This window comes from Schistocerca cancellata, chromosome 8 (assembly GCF_023864275.1).
Source record: "Schistocerca cancellata isolate TAMUIC-IGC-003103 chromosome 8, iqSchCanc2.1, whole genome shotgun sequence".
Taxonomy (NCBI): domain Eukaryota; kingdom Metazoa; phylum Arthropoda; class Insecta; order Orthoptera; family Acrididae; genus Schistocerca; species Schistocerca cancellata.
The window spans coordinates 291,953,634-291,977,128 of NC_064633.1; the positions used below are offsets into that span (position 1 = coordinate 291,953,634).

General features: G+C 42.8%; 1 protein-coding gene across 1 annotated transcript in view; it reads left to right on the forward strand.

Annotated features, from left to right (window-relative positions):
- Positions 1–23,495, forward strand: part of LOC126095135 (guanylate cyclase soluble subunit beta-1) — a 237,714-nt gene that overhangs the window by 151,718 nt on the left and 62,501 nt on the right. The window contains exon 11 of the mRNA XM_049909854.1: positions 12,527–12,764. Coding sequence (XP_049765811.1) covers positions 12,527–12,764 — 238 coding nt within the window. The remainder of the gene's footprint in view (positions 1–12,526; positions 12,765–23,495) is intronic.

Genomic DNA, 23,495 nt, shown 5'->3' on the forward strand with positions numbered 1-23,495 from the left:
TTTAGTAATCCATAAAGCCTGGGAGGTCTGGCGGCACGAGGGGTTAATTTCTTCACCACTTCATCTGGTAAGCCAGAATCCTTCAATAACTTCCACGTCTTTCTGACAATGGCCTGTGTGGGATCACGACTAACCTTGCGGTACGTGGGGTCTTCTAATAAATGCAGCATCTTCAGGTGGTAGTTTGCAGAGTTCAGAACCAAGGTAGCATTCCCTTTGTCGGCTGGCAAGACAACCAAGTTTTCATTCTCACGTAATAACCGTAAGCAACGTCGTTCCTCCTGGCTTATATTGGATTTTGGTTGCTTAGTTTTCGCCAGAATATGGCTGTTAGTTAGACTGACGTCCTCAGTTGCATCGTGCGGAAGATTCCTAATGCACTGCTCTATTCCACTAATTATATCCAATATTTGCAGACGTCGTGGAGCTGGAGAAAAGTTGAGGCCTTTACTCAGCGCTGATATAGAGCCGTCGTCCAGTTCTTGGTTGGGAAGATTAACAACCGTTCTATGGGCCTTATCGGGTTTCACAACAGTTCTTCCGTGATCCAGTCGCTCGAACTTGGCACATTGCCTCGACGTTGCCTTGGATAAACTTGCATGTTGTTGAGCTGCCGTAGCTAAATCCACCAACTCCCAGTCGAATCGTGACAATGTTGAAGACAAGGACAGGTGACACTCAAGCAGGTTCCTGGCGTTGTGATCAAGCTCGTATCTTGTCTGTCGTATCCGCTGTCTCACTGTGGCGAGACTGGTCCTCTTCAAAATTCTGTCCACTGCAGCAGTTCGAATACGGTGCTTGACTACTGCAAAGCGAGGAATTACCTCCTTGTCCCGGCAGCGTTATAAAAATGCCAAAGAACTTAGCAGATGTGATCTCTTTCTCCGCAGTTTTTCTAGCAGTCTCACACTACGCATTATGTCCTCACCTTAGAGGAAATCTATGTGTCCTCGGAGTGATCCCACACAGGCCATTGTCAGAAAGACGGGGAAGTTATTGAAGGATTCTGGCTTACCAGATGAAGTGGTGAAGAAACTAACCCCTCGTGCCGCCAGACCTCCCAGGCTTTATGGATTACCAAAGATACACAAGGAAAGTGTTCCCCTGAGGCCCATTGTTAGTGCAATCGGTTCGCCTACCTACAGACTTGCTAAACATCTGGCAGGATTATTAGCAGTAAGTTAGGACGTCTGCTGCAGAAACATGAGCTAAAACCAGTGTTCCGGCCCGCCCCCAAGATACGAGATATGTTGCGCCTTGGTCTCCGAGTGTCCGGTGTGTATGGTGTACCTTGTGAATGTGGCAGCATGTACATTGGACAGACAATCCGCACGGTTGCGGAGCGTTGTACTGACCACAAGCGCCATATGAAACAAAGGTGACAAGTAGGCCATAGCGGAGCATTGTCTACAAAACGGACATAAGATACAGTTCGATAGTACAAAAGTGCTGGCTCATGTTTCTACATATTGGGACTCAGTTATAAAGGAAGCGGCCGAGATTCGCCTAGACAGAAACAATTTCAACCGAGACCAGGGATACACACTCAGCAGGGCATGGGGACTGGCGTTGGACATCGAAAGAAAGCAGAGACAGATGCGCGACGCGGGAGCGGCAGTTTTAAACGTGGCGCCACCTGACGTCACCGGTGCTGCCACGAGCTGCCCGGGTCGACTTACGCGCGCGCGCCACATTGGATCGATCTGATTGGCTGCTGATGTCATCATGCCTATATAAGCGAGAGACCGTAACAGCCCCGGAAGTCAGTGAACTCCTGACGACGATGGCAGAGATGGCCATCGAAAGCTTGAGCATTTTATTTGAATTGACGCGGCTGGAAAACCGAGAAGGTTTTATTCGGTGCTGTGATATGCAAATGATTAGCTTTTCACAGCATTCACACAAGGTTGGCACCGGTAGCGACACCTACAACGTGCTGACATGAGGAAAGTTTCCAACAGATTTCTCATACACAAACAGCAGTTGACCATGTTGCCTGGTGAAACATTGTTGTGATGCCTCGTGTAAAGAGGAGAAATGCGTACCATCATGTTTCCGTCTTTGATAAAGGTCGGCTTGTAGCCTATCGCGATAGCGGTTTATCGTATCGCGACATTCTTGCTCGCGTTGGTTGAGATCCAATGACTGTTAGCAGAATACGGAATCGGTGGGTTCAGGAGGGTAATACGGAACGCCGTGCTGGATCCCAACGGCCTCGTATCACTATCAGTCGAGATGACAGGCATCTTATCCGCATGGCTGTAACTGATCCTGCAGCCGCGTCTCGATCCCTGAGTCAGCAGTTGGGGACGTTTGCAAGACAACAACCATCTGCACGATCAGTTCGACGAGGTTTGCAGCAGCATGGACTAACAGCTCGGATACAATGGCTGCGGTTACCCTTGACGCTGCATCACAGACAGGAGCGCCTGCGATGGTGTACTCAACGACGACCCTGGGTGCACGAATGACAAAACGTCATTTTTTCGGATGAATCCAGGTTCTATTTACAGAGTCATGATCGTCGCATCCGTGTTAGGCGACATCGTGGTGAATGCACATTGGAAGCGTGTATTCGTCATCGCCATACTGGCGTATCACCCAGCGTGATGGTATGGGGTGCCATTGGTTACACGTCTCGCTTACCTCTTGTTCGCATTGACGGCACTTTGAACAGTATACGTTACATTTCAGATAATTTACAACCCGTGGCTCTACCCTTCATTCGATCCCTGCGAAACCCTACATTTCAGCAAGATAATGCTCGACCCCATGTTGCAGGTCTTGTACGGGCCTTTCTGGATACAGAAAATGTTCGACTGCTACCCTGGCCAGCACATTCTCCAGATCTCTCACCAATTGAAACGCCTGGTCAATGGTGGCCGAGCAACTGGCTCGTCACAATACGCCAGTTACTACTCTTGATGAACTTTGGTATCGTGTTGACGCTGCATGGACAGCTGTACCTGTACACGCCATCCAAGCTCTGTTTGACTCAATGCCCAGGCGTATCAAGGCCGTTATTACGGTCAGAGGTGGTTGTTCTGGGTACTGATTTCTCAGGATCTATGCACCCAAATTCGTGGAAATGGGCTGGCCGGAGTGGTCAAGTGGTTCTAGGCCGTTCAGTATGGAACCGCGCGACCGCTACGGTCGCAGGTTCGAATCCTGCCTCGGGCATGGATGTGTGTGATGTTCTTAGGGTAGTTAGGTTTAAGTAGGTCTACGTTCTAGGGGACTGATGACCTCAGATGTTAAGTCCCATAGTGCTCAGACACATTTGAACAATTTTGCGTGAAAATGTAATCACATGTCAGTTCTAGTATAATATATTTGTCCAATTAATGCCCGTTTATCATCTGCATTTCTTATTGGTGTAGCAATTTTAATGGCCAGTAGTGTAGTAAGTCAGTACCTGATGACGGTGTTAAGTTGGGAAATAGAAACCTCTGCTCGCATTTCTAGTTTAATCTTTCCAGTGGTTCACGTTTCCACACAATGCTTCGCTCCAGACATACACTATCAGCAATTTCATGTTCATTTTCTTATCAATATCATGCCGGGAGAGTTGTTAAATTAAAAAAGGCTTTCTTCTTCTACATCTCATAACCTCTTTGCTTCAGTTATCCTGTGTAAACTTCCTTCTTGGATAGGAGAATTCTTGCATTCGTTCCACTAATGTGTCACCCCCTTAATTGAGACTGCCGGTCAGTTTGGAGAGATGAGATGTTGTAGAACCGCAACCGCTGTCGTAAAACAGGACAGTGAGTGGTCATATGGAATCAGTGGAGTAAGGAGATAATACACAATGACAAAAAGGTGCTATTGTGCTTGAACGTTCCTATGAACGCACCGTGTATGAAGTTACCTATTTATCGGTGTATCAGAGCAGACTGTTCAACGTATCCACAGGGAACAGTGCACCACAGGTGGCTATCTAACATATCGTACGAACAGTGGCCCTAAAAAGACGCTAAAAGCGAGGTTATGGGGTATTGTGACTCCCTGTCAATGACAATGCTTTTAAAACCGAACGTGAATTGCTGAAGCTAATCTGTACTCACTACAAGTGTTTTTACTCGTTTTAACAATTTATTAAAGTTTTACAGGCATTCCTCAGTTAATCTATAACTGTAAATTAATGTTACAACGGGTTTATACGATTTAAACTTTTGGGATTCATATATAATACCTCAGGACTCAATGAAGACTTTGTTTATGTCAGTGGAAGTGCTTTTTTCTTCTTTCCTTTTTTTCGCTTTATTCCCAGGCTTGACTTCCATGTTCATAAGAAGATGTCAAAATGCCGGGCAGAAGCCTGCAGAGGCGTTACCCTTGTACGGTGTGAGCAATGCAAAGTCGTCCTTTGTTTCACTACTGACAGGAATACATTAACATATTTCACAGGAAATTGAACTAAATTAGGACAAAATGTGATCAACATTGGATTATACAGCTAACCAGTTGCACATAACTCTTTGGCTGTATAATCCTATGTTGAAACTACAGTAGTATATGGTTGCTGAGTAACAGGGATTTTCAAAACTTTAACAAAATGTAATGTTAACACAATACTGATCCAAGTCGCGTCTGCAGTGGTAGCCACCGGCGAATGGTCACCGTCTGTTCACTCAGTGAGTACGTCTGCAATACATGCTTCAGGAGCTGACAATCCCTGATTCTAACAAACCCAGTGGGTGACCACTAGATACCAATGCTTATAAGCAATCATGACTCGTGTAAGTAATAACAGCAATACTCCAGGTGGTAACAAAACCACTTGTCGACAGGCGGCAACCGGGCACTCGGATTCTGGGGGGACCCGGACTTTCATGACCACAGAGAAAGTCGGAGTTTCCTGGCAAACTCCGACGCAAGACACCAACGAACATAGGTACCTTCAACATCAACATCCTCATACAGCCTGGAAAGCTGCACAACATAGTGACAGAACTCGATAGGCAGAAGGTACTGATCCTCGCACTGCAAGAGACACGTATCACAGACGAAGACACCACAGACTAAGGCAAGTACCCCATCTTTAAGAGAAAAAAAACCGATAGGAGAGATGCCAAAGAGCTCCTCTGTTGGGGATGGCCTTCGTGGTCCATACTACCATACTCGAATCCATCAGAGAAGTCACACCAGTAAACAACCGGCTGATGACCATACACGTTCAGTGAGCCAAAAAAAATACACACTGATCAATACACATCCCGCTACTAACCATAACCACAAGAGAGACCCACAGTCCGCTGATTTAGTCAACCCTTGAGAAAGTATTATCTAAAGTCCCCAAGGATGACATCAAACTTCTTATGGGCAATTTCAGTGCACAGATCGGCAGAGAAAAAATGCACAGGAAAACAGTTGGAAATTATCCCGCACATAAATTCATCAACAAAAATGACACACGGCTCATAGAACTTTGCCAGCAGCACAACCTCAAGCTCATGTCGACATCCCTCAGAAAACACCCCAGAAAACAGAAAACTTGGCGTTCACCAGTCCATCAGGTAGGCGTGTTCCAACTTGACCACGTGGCATTCTCGTACCCAGTACAGAAAGAGATCCGTGACATACAGGTACGCAGGGGAGCCAACATTGATTCTGACCATTACCTAACACGCATCAAAGTCAAGTGCACCCCCAAGAGAATTTTCTGTAAGAAAACACCCCTACTGAAGTTTGACACAAAAAAGATCGCTGACTCTAGAGTGAAAGACGTTTGCAAAAAAGAACATACAAACGACTGACAAAATTTCCACAGAAAATCACAGAAAAAGCACAAGCCCTATTCCTCTGAAGAAGAATACCAACCACTCCTGGTGGGACACTGACTGTGAGAATGCTCTCGTCAGCAGGAAATTGGCATACCAGAAATACAACAGTAACAAGTCCCTAGAACATTTACAGGTGTTCAATGAAAATTATTATACAGTCCAAGAGGAAATACCTGAAGGAACAGCTAGACTCTATAGAGGACAACTTCCGCAACTACAACGCAAGGGACTTGTACAGGACATTTGCAGGGCACATCCGAGGATACACACAACCGAACCTCTGCTTTAGAAATAGTGGCGGAAAATTGGCACTGGTGGGTAAGGAGAACTGCAAGGGCTGACACAGTACTTAACTTCTCAATTGCCCAGAATCCACAGAGAGATTCCCAGACAAAGAAGCTACAGACAAACACACAGACTCACTACCCACGACACAAGAGGAAGTCACAGGCACATCCTTAGCTTCAAAAACAACAGGACATCTCGTGAAGACGGCATAGTGGACTAACTACTGAAAACCCTCGGAACAAACTCACTCAGAAAGCTCACACAGATCATCACAGACATATGGACATCAGCAAAGTTGCCAGACGACTGGAAATGCGCACTGATCCACCCTCCGCACAAAAAGAGTTACCCCACAGATGTGAACAATTACAGGGGCATCTCACTAATACAAATCATATACAAGGTACTCTCAGCGTGCCTACTCCAAAGAACACAGAACCAACTGGAACATAAGATCGGCGAGTACCAGGCGTACTTCCGCCCTGGTCGCTCCTGTGCAGAACAAATCTTCAATCTGGAGACTACTCTGAAACTCGAAGCCCTCGGGAACAGTCCAGTCATAAGCACCTTCGTCGACTTCAAGAAGGCATGTGACTCCACCGACCGCCAGTCATTGTTCAACATTCTACATTAACTTGGTTTGGACGGCAAGACACTGCGACTGATCAAACAGACACTGACAGACACGACGTCTAAGGGAAGTTCAAGGGGGAAATCTCCGAACCTTTGGGATCAAGACAGGCGTTCGGCAGGGTAACGGACTCTCACGGCTCCTCTTCACGCTAGTGCTGGATAAGATCATCAAGGAATTGGAGAAAGCGCTGCAAATACAAAGGTATTGGAAGCCAGTGCGATTTGGACAACCCAAGGATAAGCTGGAGATCGGGTGTCTAGCCTTCGCAGACGATCAAGAACTACTCACAGGTAACGAAACTGCAGCAATCAGACTACTCAAAGAGTGCGCAGAAAAAGTAGGGCTACAGATTTCCTTTCAGAAAGCTGAGTTATTCTGCACGAAATTAAACATTCCAAATTTGGACACAAAATATGGCAAGATCAACAGGGTCACACACTTTAAGTACCTAGGTGAAGTGCTGGAACCGACAGGAAATGAGAAAATTGCCCAGAACACTAGGTTACTGAAAATGAAGAGAGCTTTATACAAAACACTGAGTATTTACTACAAGAAATTTCTCTCCACCTGCACCAAAATTCGTCACTTCAACACTGCAATCAAACCTAAGGTGCTATACGCTAGTGAGACAGTGATATTACACACAAAGGCCGACCTTGAGAATATCCTCACACAGGAAAGAAAAATCATTAGGAAAATTATTGGGCCAAAACTCACCGACGATGGATATAGGCTTCACTCCAGGGATACCACAGAGGAGTTCTCCAACATCGAAGCGGACATTAGAAAAGAGCAATTAAAATTTTATGGGCACATAAGCAGACTGTCACAGACCAGACTAACGAAAAGAATGCTCATGTACATCCAGAGACTCAAGACCACTACGCCCTGGATGACACAATTCAAAATTGATCTGGGAAGAGCCCAGAAAGATTCAGCGGACGTCATGGACAAAGGTGTCTATAGACACAAGGTGTACAAGTGGGAAGTGATGCCAGAGAAAACAGCGCCTAAAGCCCAAAGGCCAAAGTGGACAGAAGAAAGGAAGAGAGCCTTTAGTGAACGAATGAAGGAGTGCTGGAAGAACAGGAAGAACAAGTATTCATGAATGTCTCGCGTGGTTTGATATAAGGCCTGTAGCGCGTGTAATAATAATAATAATAATAATAATATTGATCCGCGTGGTAATTATCAAGAAAAGCGAAATTACTTTAAAAATTGCTATTGTAATTTTGTTTCAATATTTTGGATTGTTTATTTAAATTGTTGAAAGTTTTAATACCAAGTGTGTATTTTGACCTAGCTTGACATCTGCAGTAAATAATAACAGTAATATCTGTAACTTCTTTTTCTTAGTAATACGAAACTGTAAAGTTGTGTGCGTTATTGACCTGTTTAAGTGCTGAGGTTCATTATGGTACATGTACTTTCTGTTGTACCCTGCCTTGACGTCAAATATGTGGGGTCTAGGAAAGCCTGCCTTCTCGTATCGCTAGACAACATTCGAAAAAAGCGTATTAATGAGTTTTATTACTTAATTGTGACAACATTTAATTTCGACAATAATACAGAGGTGTCGCAAGCAAAGAGTGACATGCAGATAAGAAATGTCTTGAGTATATACAATTCCTAAGTCGCCAATCTTGAAGTGCATAATCTCAATAACACAGAGGTGTGCCGGCCGGAGTGGCCGAGCGGTTCTGGGCGGTACAGTCTGGAACCCCGCGACCGCTACGGTCGCAGGTTCGAATCCTGCCTCGGGCATGGATGTGTGTGATGTCCTTAGGTTAGTTAGGTTTAATTAGTTCTAAGTTCTAGGCGACTGATGACCTCAGAATTTAAGTCGCATAGTGCTCAGAGCCATTTCAACCAACAGAGGTGTCGCAAGCAAAGAGTGACATGCAAATAAGAAATCTCTTCAGTATATACAGGTCCTAAGACGCCGGTCTTCAATGCCTAATCTCGATGCGGCTGTAGAAGTGGGCCGCGACCAGTCAGGAGCGGCGCTTCTGCCCTCTACACACAATCGTTATCGTCCTGGAGAGGGGTCGGTCAGCGTGCAATTGGCTGGCGTCTTGTCACAGCCCTCTCTGCTCTGTCGTTCCCGGTGCTTGACTTTACTCCGTAACACTTTCAATATGTGCTCGGGACTGAAAAGGCTTGGGGTGACTACTGGTTTTTCTGATGTACTTTTATTGTCCTTTTTCTGCAGTATATCTTACCTCAGGGCACAACTGCTGTGCCGTCTGCGAACCTTAGCATCGGAGGTCACGAATTCAGTGTATAACTGCACACTCTGTCGAACTAGTCAAACAAACTGTGGACTTTAATGGCCTCGGTTACAGAGTATGTAACACTACTAAGTGACACGTTGATATCGTCTGTTACTTCCTTCTGGAACTATACTTTTCAGGAAGCCACGATAACCACTGAGGACTGCGAGCCAAGGCAGGTTTGCATTTTTTGTATGCTCCAGGAGAACGGCCTCCCCCTGCATCCCTCGTCTGCTACGAGACTGCGTGACCTTGACCGCCCGTCAGCCCTTACTCTCAGCCGGCGCAGCACCGTTACGAACTACGGAACACTTTCCGCTACTCGGGCCACACCAATCGCAGGAACAATGACTACCATTCTTTGTTAATTTATTGCTGAATGTTCTGCAAATGCTTTTCTCTAACACACTGCGAGGTGCAAATGAGCTGTTGTTGCAGTGCATTGCGACAGACGCTAAAGCATCACGAAACAAGAAAACACCGGAAGACAATCATTACTCACTGAAAACTGAATGGTTCTCAGGAATAACTTCTAACTCATTCTTTACTTTACGTTTCAGTTATGAACTACTTAAAAGGCAAATCGTGCAAAGCTAACTGAAACTGCACCCAAAGACCAGCAAAGTAATGAAATTCGAACTTTTAGTACGGCCGCACTTGTTAACTAATATTCCTATGAACTAATATCCCCCTAACCACACACAAACAACACAGGTCACACTGTTTATTCTTTCCTGTCGTCAGCGTTGTCACTCATTTTCGTCGTCATCAGCTGCCCAGACAGATAGATTTTCTAGGCGTGAAGATTGCGTCTTATCTAGTACTCTACAGTAGAGCTCTCTGCTTGTTCTCTCAGGGATTGCTGGTGTAAGATGGTTCAAATGGCTCTAAGCGCTATGGGACTTAACATCTGAGGTCATCAGTCCCCTTGACTCAGAACTACTTCAACCTAAGTAATCTAAGGGCATCACCACATCCATGCCCGAGGGAGGATTCGAACCTGTGACCGTAGCAGCAGCGTGGTTCCGGGCTGAAGCCCCTAGAACCGCTCGGCCACAGCGGCCCGCACAAGAACAGAGTCGTGCCAGACAACAGCTACTTAAGGACTAGGTCGTTCAGAAAGAAAGCTCTCGGGGTACTAAAATGTTATGAAACGGCCGATAAAAACGTTTTCGTTCGAAGGTCGTACAGGGCAAAATCGCCGTGAGCATTGCGGAAATCATCACACCGACGAACTGATAAAACATCGCGTCTTGCTGCGAGAAGAAGTCGGTAACTGCCTGCTGCACATCCTCGTCCGGAAAGAATTGTCGACCCTTCAAGGCGTTAAGGGACCGAAGGCGTGATAATCAAATGGGGAGATATCGGAACTACGGGACGGGTGCTCGAGTGTCTCCCACTTGAGTGTTGACGTAACTTCTGCGTTACGACATTTACAATGTGGGTACGTGCACAACCCTTCCTTCTCCCTCCCCCCCCCCCCTCTGTATCCAACCCACCCCATCCTCTCTCTGTAGATCCCCTCCTCCCCCTCTCTCTGTGCAAATCCTCCTCCCTCCTTCCCCGTCAATCTTCTCCTCTCTCCTCTCCATGTTCAAATCCCCCATTTTCCTTTCTATGTGCTTCTCCTCCTCTCCCCTCTCTATATCCCACTCCTCCTCTTACCTTTTTCTGACAATTTCCATTTACCCCTATCCCTGTTCATGTCATCCTCCAGCATCTTTCTGCTTATCTCTTCCTCCCTCTGTCTCTAGCCATCTCCTCTTCTTCCCTTTCCTCGTCTGTCTCCTTCTCTCCCTGTTCTCTGTTCATCTCTCCTTCCTCTAGCTCTCTATACACCTCCTTCTCCAGCTGTCTGTGTCTTTCTCCTCCTTCCTCTTCACTGTCTGTCCGTTTCCTCGTTCTCCTTCCATTCTCCACGTTATCACACTCAGCCCAGCAGCAAGTTCTTAGCCCTACAGTATTTCTTTCCGGATTTTAAATTGTAAGTGTCCATCTTAAATACATTTTACACATATTTAACGTATTTCAAGTGTATTTGTGCACGTAATACATCCGTATATCTAGCAAATTTCGCATTGTAGTTTCATTTTCATGCAGGGACATCCAGTGGTATATGTACCTACTGTCTGCGAAATCTGTTGTGAACGGAATTACTAATAAAAAAACTACGGTAATAAATTAAAATGTCATCCACGATGCACAAGTTTATGAAATCATGCCTCCTGAAATATGGGTCTTACATTGGGATATTTTTCTAGGTTCATTCACCGGCATATGTGGATACCCTTTACTAGATGTGTTGCGAATAGAGTTAGTAGTAAAGAAGTAATGATACGCCATTCACGATGCAGCAGTTTTTGACCCATCTCAGTATTAGAAGTCATATTTCCTGAACTGTGGGTGGTACAATGATATTTTTTGTAGTTCCATTCAGCAGCAGATGCGGACACCACCTCAAAAAAGTGTTACGAATAGAGTTACTAGTAACGAGGTAGTAAATTTAAACGTCTTTCATGAAGCGGTAGCTTTTCATACATCTCAGTATTTATGATGTCATATCTCCTGAAATAAGTGTCATACAATGACGTAATATTTGTGGAACATTCAGTGATATATGTGAATTATGTCTCCAAACCGTGTCACGAATACAGTTAGTAGTAAATAAGTAATAACTTGAAACGTTGTGCTTTAAGCGGCGCTTTTACTGCAGGAAGAACGAAAATTTAGTAAGTGATAAACCTTTTTCCTTTCATGATTTTGTGGGGGTCGTCAGTGAGAAAAAGTTTCGTAAATGTTTGAAATTATGTGTAAAGTTTGTTGAAAGTCTGTAAGTGCTCTCATTCTCAAATAATGGGCTGATAACCTCGGTACTGAGCGCCCAGAAGGTCCTATTCAAATAAAGGATGAATAAAATATGGGTATTCGAATGTCACGGGCTACGCAGATATTTCACCAACACCCCTTTGGTGGATGGGTGCTTCTTACCCTCACAGTGATTCTTTCCAAACAGTCAACTAAATGTGGAGCGAGTTTGGTAGTAATCAGTACAGGAGATGTGGAACATGCATACATAACACCTACATATGTCATACACACATACATATTATAGATTATAATTTGCATGGATTTATTGATGCTTAGTGTCCAAGCAGGAGAACCAGATTTTACAGTCTTAAGAACTGCGACCGTAAGTCGAGAACATAGCCGTCCTTCACATACGCATGGCCAACATCACCCACTATCTGTCCCTGCCACAAAGTGTCGCCATAAGGCACTGTTCTCCTATGCAGCCGCGACATCTTGCTCTGATATTGGACCAATTTTGACACGTCCTTTCTAGGTCCACATTTCTACAGTATTTTATACCGCCTAATTGATTCTCCTCTCTTACTCGCGCATAATAAATCGAAATTGAACACATAAAATTAAGAAACATTATATGTGCCTTACAGACGACGCACTGCTGTAGACGTTAGTAGAGGCTTGGTTCGCCGTGTGTGACGGCAGCACCTCAGCCCCCCGCGTGCTCCTCTCTCTGCCCGCAGGCTGCTGTACTCGGTGCTGCCGCCCAGCGTGGCCAACGAGCTGCGCCACCGGCGGCCGGTGCCGGCTCGCCGCTACGACTGCGTCACGCTGCTCTTCTCGGGCATCGTCGGCTTCAGCGACTACTGCGCCGCCAACACGGACGCCCGCGGCGCCATGAAGATCGTCTGCATGCTCAACCAGCTCTACACCGCCTTCGACGTGCTCACCGACCCCAAGAGGAACCCCAACGTCTACAAGGTCAGTCCGAGTTCTAGCCACTATACTTCCCCCATTAATCACTCTGTTACGTCAGTAATGTAGGAAGTCTAACATGTGATCGCTTCACCTGATGGTGACTGATTCTAGAAAAAAATTATCGCAAACGGCAGTAACTGAGATGTACTGTAGATGATACACCCCTCTCCGTCCAAACAGGCGTCAGCAGGTCCAACGGTACCGGCCGACCGCCGTGTCATCCTCAGCCGGTAGCCGTCATTGGATGCGGATACGGAAGGGCATGTGGTCAGCGAACCGCTCTCCCGGCCGTTGTCTGTTTTCGGGGGCGGATCCGCTACTACTCAATCAAGTAGCTCCTCTACTGGCCTTCCAAGGGCATATTGAACCCCATTTGCTGACAGCACTCGGTAGAACCGTATAAAATAAATAAAATAAAAAATATTATTTAAATATTAATTTTTCTATCTGTATGATGGTGATTGTGATTGTAATTGTAATTAATATTTGCTTATCTGGAACGTGGACGTTTAATTATTCGGTATCAGACGCTTGACAATGGCTTTCTCGTAAAGGCAATGTTACTCGTAGTTGACCGTGAAATAAAACTGAAATAATCGGACTTCGTAAATAAATCGTTTCCAAAGACTGCTGCGGTAGGTGCGGACTCATAATCTAAATCTCAATATTTCAATAATTTGCCAGCCATGCCAATACGTCGTACAGAGGTGATTGTCTACTAAACATAAAAAAGTTACACAGTTAGTTAAATCAGATATATTCAATGAATATGCCTACAGTTCATAATCCTACTTACTTTTATAAATATAAATTCTTTACAGAATCGAGTGCCTAGTCTGGTTGCAACTCGCAGTATTCTTCTATAACATGAAATATGGCGGTGTGCCAGACAATAGAATAAAATACGTGCTTCTCGCACCACTTCTACCAGAGCTCTCTCCTTTCTTAATCAAACATAAGAGTAACGTAATTGTGCTTTTGTTTTATCAGCGACACAGCGCTGCAGTTGTGTGCCATAGGCTTTATTTATTTGTCACTGATTATTTATTTAATTAATATTTCGCGTTTCCGAGGAAACTCACGCTCGGCATGCAAATGTGCCTTTATAGCCGGATGGTCCCCCATCCAAGTGGTACCCAAGGCCGACAGTGATTAACTTCGGTTATCCAACGGGCACTTGTGTTACCACTGCGCCAACGCCGTTTTCGAATGATACACAGGATGACTGTAATCAAAGTTCCAGCTTCAAAATACTGTAAAAAAAGAACCACTGCTCAGAATAACGGCATATTAGATCGGAATGTAATCGAAGATGCGGAAAGGTTAGCCTTATGGTTATTTTTTCGCTGTCTTAAAAATTTTGCAAAATTAAATTTAAAGATTATCTTTCAAGCTTAAACATTGCGGCCTTCTGCCTTTATAAGACTATGGTAATATATTTTAAAATTTTGAAATTTAATTGTGGCCCTCAGCCTTTTGTATTGCACCTTGCATATGATTGCTGTTTTTTAAAAATTATTTTATCGCTATCTTAATTGGATTTTTATCTTGTTGAATTGTTAAGATTTCTTGTTTGGAGGCCTTCAGCCGTGAAAGAGTTGCATTCGGTAAAGGTCCGGCTATGTGCCGCTTTGGTTGTAAACGTTATTAAATTACAATAAATGACATTTGGAAGGAGAAACTGAACAAAAATTCTCCCAGTCGACGGTACTGTAAGCGTCATAACGTAGATGGGTTCGACTGCAAGTGAATCTCAATACGGCGGTTTTGATGTGAAACGCACCTTAAACCACTCTTACTGTGCAATGTGCACGAGTGTACAAGTTTGGTATTGAGGAGCCGTGACACAGTGAACGCCACCCACCACGGCCAGGTAGTGCCACATCGGACGGCAAAATCGGTTTTTAATGGTCCTGAGGCTAAAAACTGCATAAATAGCAACACTGAAATTGACTTTTCACTGTCGTGAGACAGACGCAATACATTTCCAATATGTCGTCCACAGTTTTCTACCACCAGCTGAAATCGATGAACAGCATGTTCCACAACGGATCGGAGTGCCTCAGGGGTAAGCTTACAATGCGTTGCTGAATGCGTGCCTTGAAGTCAGTTACGTTTGTGATTGGAGCACTAAATACAGAGCCTTCAAATAACCCCACAGCCGCGAGTCACACTGATTAAGACCGGGTGCTCTGGACGACGAGGCTGTAGGGAAATGACGGCTCACAGTTCATATTCATCTGCTGCACAATAATTTTTTTACAGGTTAGTATCGTCGTGGTAAAGTTTTTTTTTTGATCACAGTAACATCGTTGTATAACAACGTGATTAATACATAAGCGTGTCCATTTCCCATTTCCATTATAGTCGTTGTGATGCAGTTCGTTGTGACTAAAGGCATTGCTCATTACAGATCAGATTTTTTTTTTTTTTTTTTTTTTTTTTTACATTCCGTGGAAGCTTGGTTGCAGAACCTCGGACGGCACATAGCTGGCGTCGATCCTTGGACAGTCCAGGTAAGAGTGTCCGTCACATTTCGAGAACATTTCATTCCCTGAAGTTCCAACCAAAATTCTTCCACCCGTCGTGTTGTTTTCTGGACAGGCACTTTGTGTTCATTTAATCCAGTTAACATCTTGAAGTTAGGTACTGTAGTAATGTCACTAGACGATGCAGGAATTATGCACTTCACATTTTCAGTTTTTTTTTTGCTGAATATAGCTCACCTAAATGTTCGTAGTTATTAATCAAAGAAATCATTCATGGCGTTTACATAGATACGCTGCATAATGAATGGCATTAACCGTTTCTTTCACATAGGTTTCTGCGTAGTTGCAGAGTTAGTAATGTTCGTTAATGTCCGTGAACAGAGGTTCACTATGCAATGTCTTTTTGGCACTCGTTTTGTTCAAATTTTTTACATAGTAACAGTTACATGATACATCAGTTAAAAAAATAAGTAATTATACATACACACGTCACATATTTTCTTAGCATAAACATAATACAGTTGCACATAAACATGTTTGCATCATCATTACATAGCTATAGGTTATTACATTGTGTCACGTGATGTCATCTGAAATTAAGATAGGTTAGACACAACATTCATTACATCAGTAGGCAAGACCAGGCGTTTTCACTACTCAATAAATATTCAAAATAGTAAGAGAGAAAAAATGTTCGATTCCTCGCGTTTTGTGCGTGTGTGTAGAGTGTCTGTGTGGCCTTGACTACTGATAGATGCTTTTCGTGTTGAGAGATGTGCGTCTAATCTATTTCTCAAAGTAAAAGATCGCTTCACAGATGACGTCTGTCAGTTCGTCAAGTGTCATACCAAGTCAGTGGTACCTACAATAACAAATGTTCCGTGAAAAATTAATATATCATTCACTGCTACGTAATCATAAATTTTATTTTGATATTCCGTCTTCCAGGTGGAGGCGCGCGCTGAAAGAAGAGTTCTTCTGTCTTCAACTGCGACTCTGGAACGCTGAAATGAAAATTTCTACACCACTTATTATCTGTGTTGTAACAACAGAGTTTTTCGAGTTGCTTAGCAATATTTTGATGGGTATGACTTTGACATTATTCAGCATGAAATGCTCTAAGATCTCGGTGTGCGTATTTTTCTAAAATTCTTTGAAGTGTGCCAACGTGTTCCTTCCAAGACTGTGTAGCTATCAGTATATCATCTACATAGTGTGTGACTGTCTCAACTAAATCGTCGCCAAGCACGGTATCCAGGGCTGTAATGAATACCCCAGAGCTGACATTCAGTCCGAAAGGTAGAACACAAAACTGATAGGTTCGCCCCCCGAACATAAATGCAGTATATTTCCGTGAATCAGGAGTGATACCCACCTGCCAAAACGAATTAGCGAGATCTATTGTGGAAAAATATTTTGCATCTAGAAATTTCTGTAATTGCTCTTCTAAATTTTCGGGTTTTGTGTGAACCGGTAAAATTATTTCATTAATTGCTCGTGCGTCTAACACTAACCTAATGCTTCCATTTGATTTTTTGACAACAAGTAGAGGACTACAATAAGGTGAGGTGGATGGTTCAATGACCTTCCAGTCTAACATTTGCTTTAATTCTTGCCACACAGCAGGTCGTTGAGATAACGGTACGTTATATGTCTTGTGGTAGAAGATCTTGTGAGGCTTAACTTCAATCTTGTACACATACGTGTTGATAACACCTAATCGTTTGGTAAAAACTTGTAAATATTTGGATAACACTTCCTGTAGTTTTATACGTTCATGTACACTGAGAGCTGTAGCTTCACTTATCTTATGATCAAGCAATGTTTTCAAGTCCATTAGCTCTGTGTCAGATGAGTGTGTTTGCATATCTTGAATGTCATTGTCAAGTACTAACTGAACCTTGTACCCTGTACAGTGTTTGTCATGCTTTAGAGTTCTCCTGTCCAAATCAATAATAATTACACTGCCTTTATCATTTAAAATACATTTACCTTTGGAGAAGTCTATAATAGAGTCCTTCTCGCTCATAATATCTATTCCTAATATGCAATTTGTCACAAGGTTTTGTACAACCAGGAATGGCCATTGTACGGTTCCATTACCTATTTTAATGTTTACAAAACTTGCTTCGTAACCCTACATGACTTATTACCTAGTGCAGTAGTTATTTTACAGTTTTGGGCAGGAAACTCAGGCACAGGTTCCAATATACACATCTTTTTATAGAAATTAAAAGACAAAACGCTCACAGCTGCACCTGTATCTAGGATAATAGTAGTTGGAATCCCACCTACTACACCAGTAGTAGATGCTAAAACAATTTCATTTGTGTTTGAACGACATTGTGTATTGTCTTGTAAAAGTTCATCTGATATATTCTCATTGTGGTTGTATCTTATAAATAAAACAGGTAATTTTTGTTTAGAATTATTCGGCATATCATTATTCTGTTGTTCAAGTGTGGTGTCAAATAACTGATTAACATTGCAGTCGCCCCGCAAGAATTCTTCAGCCACAACCTGGGGCATAGAAGTGACTGTTTCTAGTTTGTCGGATTAGCATTTGTACTAGGTACTGACACAGATTGAGGTTGTGTCATTTCTATTATATTCACATTCGGATATTGCCTATTATGATCTCCAAACTTTTGCGGTTGTTGTTGCTGTTGCGCATTATAACTTACCTGTCGGTCGTAAGGTATGCTCCAATTTTGTCCTGGTGGATGCTGTGGTAAAGCAGAGTTTGAATGGAAGTACTGATCGTTACGAGTCCAACCTTGATGCTGTCTTGGCTCGTAGTTATTATTATTTCTATTTCTGTTTGTGTTTTTGTTGTTGCCTTTGTATCCGTTGTTACCGTTGTAGTTATTACCGCGGTGCCTTTTGTATGGATTGCCGCATGAAGTGTTATTACTGTTGTAACTATTGTTTGTATTGGAATACGCGTGTTGATTTTGATTTTCGTATTGAAACGGCATGTGAGTTTGCTGTTTTTGCTGTACCGCGTATCCAACTGTGGGCGCGCCAGAATTGAGTTGGCAAGCCTGCATGTTTCGCATACCACTAGTGTAAACATTGTGGCTGCTGTTTTGGCGCGCGAAGCGCTGATCTTCAAGTAACATGTCAACCGAATCTAAGGCTGTTAAAAAATAATCTGAATCGTCATCCGGGATATGTAGGAGTTTTTCTTTAATGTTGAAAGGCAATTTGGCCTTCAACGCACGGAGTATATCACGCGTTGCGACTGGTTCGTCTAAAAAGTGTCCCATGTTCAAGTATTTTTCAAAATATCTGCGTAAGTTGCCATTTTTACTGTTAAAAGTTTCAGGTTCTAAAATTTGTCTTCTGAGTCGCTCCTGGACGGATTGCGACCAGAATTTGTTCAGAAAAGCACGCTCAAACTCACTGTACGTGGTACATACGTCAGCTTGACTGTATGCCCAGACAGCTGCATCGCCTTGGATGTAACCGACAATATATGAAATCTTTTTCCGGTCACTCCAAGTGCGTGGAAATGCGTTACTAAAAGATTTAAGAAAAATCACCGGATGAATGGTTCGTTTTTCTGGGATAAAAATCTGAAATTGCCTGTGTTTCATTAAGCTTTCTTCTTCCTTCGTATTGTGATATGGATTTATTCCACTGTAATTACTGGTATGTTCAGCTGGCGAGTAATTACGATAATGTTGCTGTGGTTTACCATGATAATAGCTTGTGTTTGTGTTTGCACATCGTGGTATGTGTTGTAGTCGTGGTGTGTTTTGTTCTTGTGTGTTTGTCGTGTGCGGTATGTGTGTGTCATACTCGAATGTATATTGGTTCCTGAACTGTGCATTTTGACTGATATTTTCGTTACATTCAGACTGTGGTCGATCGGTGAATTGTCTCATGGGTGCAGTGACGGATTGTACTGCGTCACTGATCAGCTGTTTGTTATTAGTAATGTATTGCGCTACGGAGTCGTGCACAATTGTTGGTAAATTTTCACGTAAGCATCTATCAAAATGTTTGTCTTTGTTCACTACCCAATCATGAAATTCTTTATTAATATTTTGAAAATGAGCTGTGGCATCAGATTGTAAGATGTCAGTCAGGTGTTGTTCAACATTGTCAAATTTATTCTGTACGTCAGTAATTCGTTTTTCAAGGTTGTCATGTACTGAAGGATATGTTTGAATTTGTTCAGTAAGAACTTCACACGTGACATTAAGGTTTTTTACTTGTGTCTGTAAAAGTGCTACGTCAGTTGTAGTCTTTTCTTGTCTCGTATTAAGCTGGGAAAATTTAGTACTGAGTTCAGTCATCTGTTTGGTCAGTGTGGCCTCTATAAGTTCCACACGTTTACATAAAGTCTCATTACCTGTCTTGAGTGCTATGAGGTCAGATTTAATTGCGTCATTTTGTGTCTGTAAGGTTGCCATGTTTTCGGCGTTTTGTTTCATTAGCATTTGTAACATGTCGGCAATGTTTACTGTTTGCAAGGTCTGTGCCCCCGTCGCGTCATTAGACGTGACGTCATGCATCAACATGGGCTCTGACTGAGACTTTGAAATTTTTGTAGTGGACGGCCTATTGCCAAAATTTCCGTCAACACTTGCGTCAATGTTTGATAAATCGTCACTACCGGTTGCTGTCGTAAAGTCATTTTCTAACATTTGTCTCTCGTCCGAGTCGGATTGCGTCTGAATAGTACGTCTTTGCTGTTCCATTTTTGCGTATTGATTTCTAGTTATTACCATGCCACACGTGATATATGTTTCAAGAAAATATTTGACACTGATTTTAAAATAAAATGCAGTTGAGCATGAATCGCTCGTAGCAACAATGGCTGTCTGTTAATTTAAAAATATAAACTGAATTTGAGATTATTGGTAATGGCTGCTGTCCATGTTACTACGTATCGTACAGAAGTCGGCCATATTGTACACTCGTGTATTGGTATTGTTGCATACGTTATTGTTTAAGGAAAAGTACTGAGAATGAAATTTATCACTGAAAACTGTTATGCACGAAAGAAACACTACAGAATCTACTGAAAAGCTAATACACTGAATTATACGTCTGGTCAAGCCTGCTAATGAAAAAAGCTGCGTCTTACCTTATTTTGCTGGAAGTTTCATTGCGTCTTCCCGCAAAATTTTAGAATTGGAAAATATCTTCAGATTTTTTGTTATCTCTCATACATTCACGTCCAGGTCCAGAAAGTTGATTTTTCACATGAAACAAAGAGAACAATGTAACAAATGACAAAATAACAAGTCCGACACGCAGTCGTCAATATAAAATAAATAAAATAAAAAATATTATTTAAATATTAATTTTTCTATCTGTATGATGGTGATTGTGATTGTAATTGTAATTAATATTTGCTTATCTGGAACGTGGACGTTTAATTATTCGGTATCAGACGCTTGACAATGGCTTTCTCGTAAAGGCAATGTTACTCGTAGTTGACCGTGAAATAAAACTGAAATAATCGGACTTCGTAAATAAATCGTTTCCAAAGACTGCTGCGGTAGGTGCGGACTCATAATCTAAATCTCAATATTTCAATAATTTGCCAGCCATGCCAATACGTCGTACAGAGGTGATTGTCTACTAAACATAAAAAAGTTACACAGTTAGTTAAATCAGATATATTCAATGAATATGCCTACAGTTCATAATCCTACTTACTTTTATAAATATAAATTCTTTACAGAATCGAGTGCCTAGTCTGGTTGCAACTCGCAGTATTCTTCTATAACATGAAATATGGCGGTGTGCCAGACAATAGAATAAAATACGTGCTTCTCGCACCACTTCTACCAGAGCTCTCTCCTTTCTTAATCAAACATAAGAGTAACGTAATTGTGCTTTTGTTTTATCAGCGACACAGCGCTGCAGTTGTGTGCCATAGGCTTTATTTATTTGTCACTGATTATTTATTTAATTAATATTTCGCGTTTCCGAGGAAACTCACGCTCGGCATGCAAATGTGCCTTTATAGCCGGATGGTCCCCCATCCAAGTGGTACCCAAGGCCGACAGTGATTAACTTCGGTTATCCAACGGGCACTTGTGTTACCACTGCGCCAACGCCGTTTTCGAATGATACACAGGATGACTGTAATCAAAGTTCCAGCTTCAAAATACTGTAAAAAAAGAACCACTGCTCAGAATAACGGCATATTAGATCGGAATGTAATCGAAGATGCGGAAAGGTTAGCCTTATGGTTATTTTTTCGCTGTCTTAAAAATTTTGCAAAATTAAATTTAAAGATTATCTTTCAAGCTTAAACATTGCGGCCTTCTGCCTTTATAAGACTATGGTAATATATTTTAAAATTTTGAAATTTAATTGTGGCCCTCAGCCTTTTGTATTGCACCTTGCATATGATTGCTGTTTTTTAAAAATTATTTTATCGCTATCTTAATTGGATTTTTATCTTGTTGAATTGTTAAGATTTCTTGTTTGGAGGCCTTCAGCCGTGAAAGAGTTGCATTCGGTAAAGGTCCGGCTATGTGCCGCTTTGGTTGTAAACGTTATTAAATTACAATAAATGACATTTGGAAGGAGAAACTGAACAAAAATTCTCCCAGTCGACGGTACTGTAAGCGTCATAACGTAGATGGGTTCGACTGCAAGTGAATCTCAATACGGCGGTTTTGATGTGAAACGCACCTTAAACCACTCTTACTGTGCAATGTGCACGAGTGTACAAGTTTGGTATTGAGGAGCCGTGACACAGTGAACGCCACCCACCACGGCCAGGTAGTGCCACATCGGACGGCAAAATCGGTTTTTAATGGTCCTGAGGCTAAAAACTGCATAAATAGCAACACTGAAATTGACTTTTCACTGTCGTGAGACAGACGCAATACATTTCCAATATGTCGTCCACAGTTTTCTACCACCAGCTGAAATCGATGAACAGCATGTTCCACAACGGATCGGAGTGCCTCAGGGGTAAGCTTACAATGCGTTGCTGAATGCGTGCCTTGAAGTCAGTTACGTTTGTGATTGGAGCACTAAATACAGAGCCTTCAAATAACCCCACAGCCGCGAGTCACACTGATTAAGACCGGGTGCTCTGGACGACGAGGCTGTAGGGAAATGACGGCTCACAATGCTGGTATTTCCAGAATGCTTCTGCAGTGGTTGCTTCACTCTCTGTGCAATGTTCGGAGGAGCACCGTCTTGCATGAAAATTATCTTACCCACATATCCAAGCTGTTGAAGGCTTGGAATGATGTACACAAAAGACTCTCATAGCATTTGCCAGTGACAATCCAGATAACACAGCCCGCAGGACTCATCTCCTCGAAATAATATGTCCCTACAGTAAACCATGCCGCCGGCTCCAACCACATATTTACCTTGACAGACTGAAGTGGTGCCGGTTGATGCGCAAGCGCATTTTCCGTTGGTCTGTTCTCCAATGCTGTGTATTGACGTTTCCTTGGAGACGGAAGTGGGCTTCCTCTGTCCACAGAATGTTACATGGACACTAATTGTCTTTTTCCATGCGAGCAAGCAATTGTAGACCGAGCATTTGTCTTACTGGCATGTCATCCTGAAGCAACTTCTGAATAATTTCTTATGAATAGCAACCCGGGATATTTTTAGAATTTTTTTCACCGTGATCACAAACTTGTCCAAATTTCGAGCGGTTCCCAGTTCACGTAATAGCACACCACTGCTCGACCCCCCTGCAAAGCTGAGGTCACGTCTTGTACTGACGTCCGATAATTGCTTTCCTCCCTCTCCCACACTGCTCTTTAAAAGAACTTGTCTTTTCGAATTTCGTAATTAGTTTCTCCAGACCCATGGAACACATCGGACCAACGCCTTTTTTCATAGCTTTGGGTGAACGGAAATTCTGTAGTGCTACTGACACACATTAAATGTTCTCGTAAAACAGCTTTATGAGCAGTGCGCGATCCTGCGTTGAGGCAACCATACCGAATATCTCAGACGGACACCGAGGAACAGCCGTGTACCGCACGTCCTTTATTTTGCACATTATACTGCTTCCAGCGGCATCTAGTCGCAAAATTTTCGTTAATTTTTTTTCCATGACGTTCACTGTACCACCTAGATGTATGTTATGCGTATATACGTGTGACTATTCATGGTCGGTAACAATACAACAGAATTCATCTAATAGAAGTTAACTGTCATTTACGAAACAGTTACAAAATTAAAATGAGTTATTGGTTGTAATAACACAAAGTTATACGCTACGTTAGAAGTTGCCCGTCTC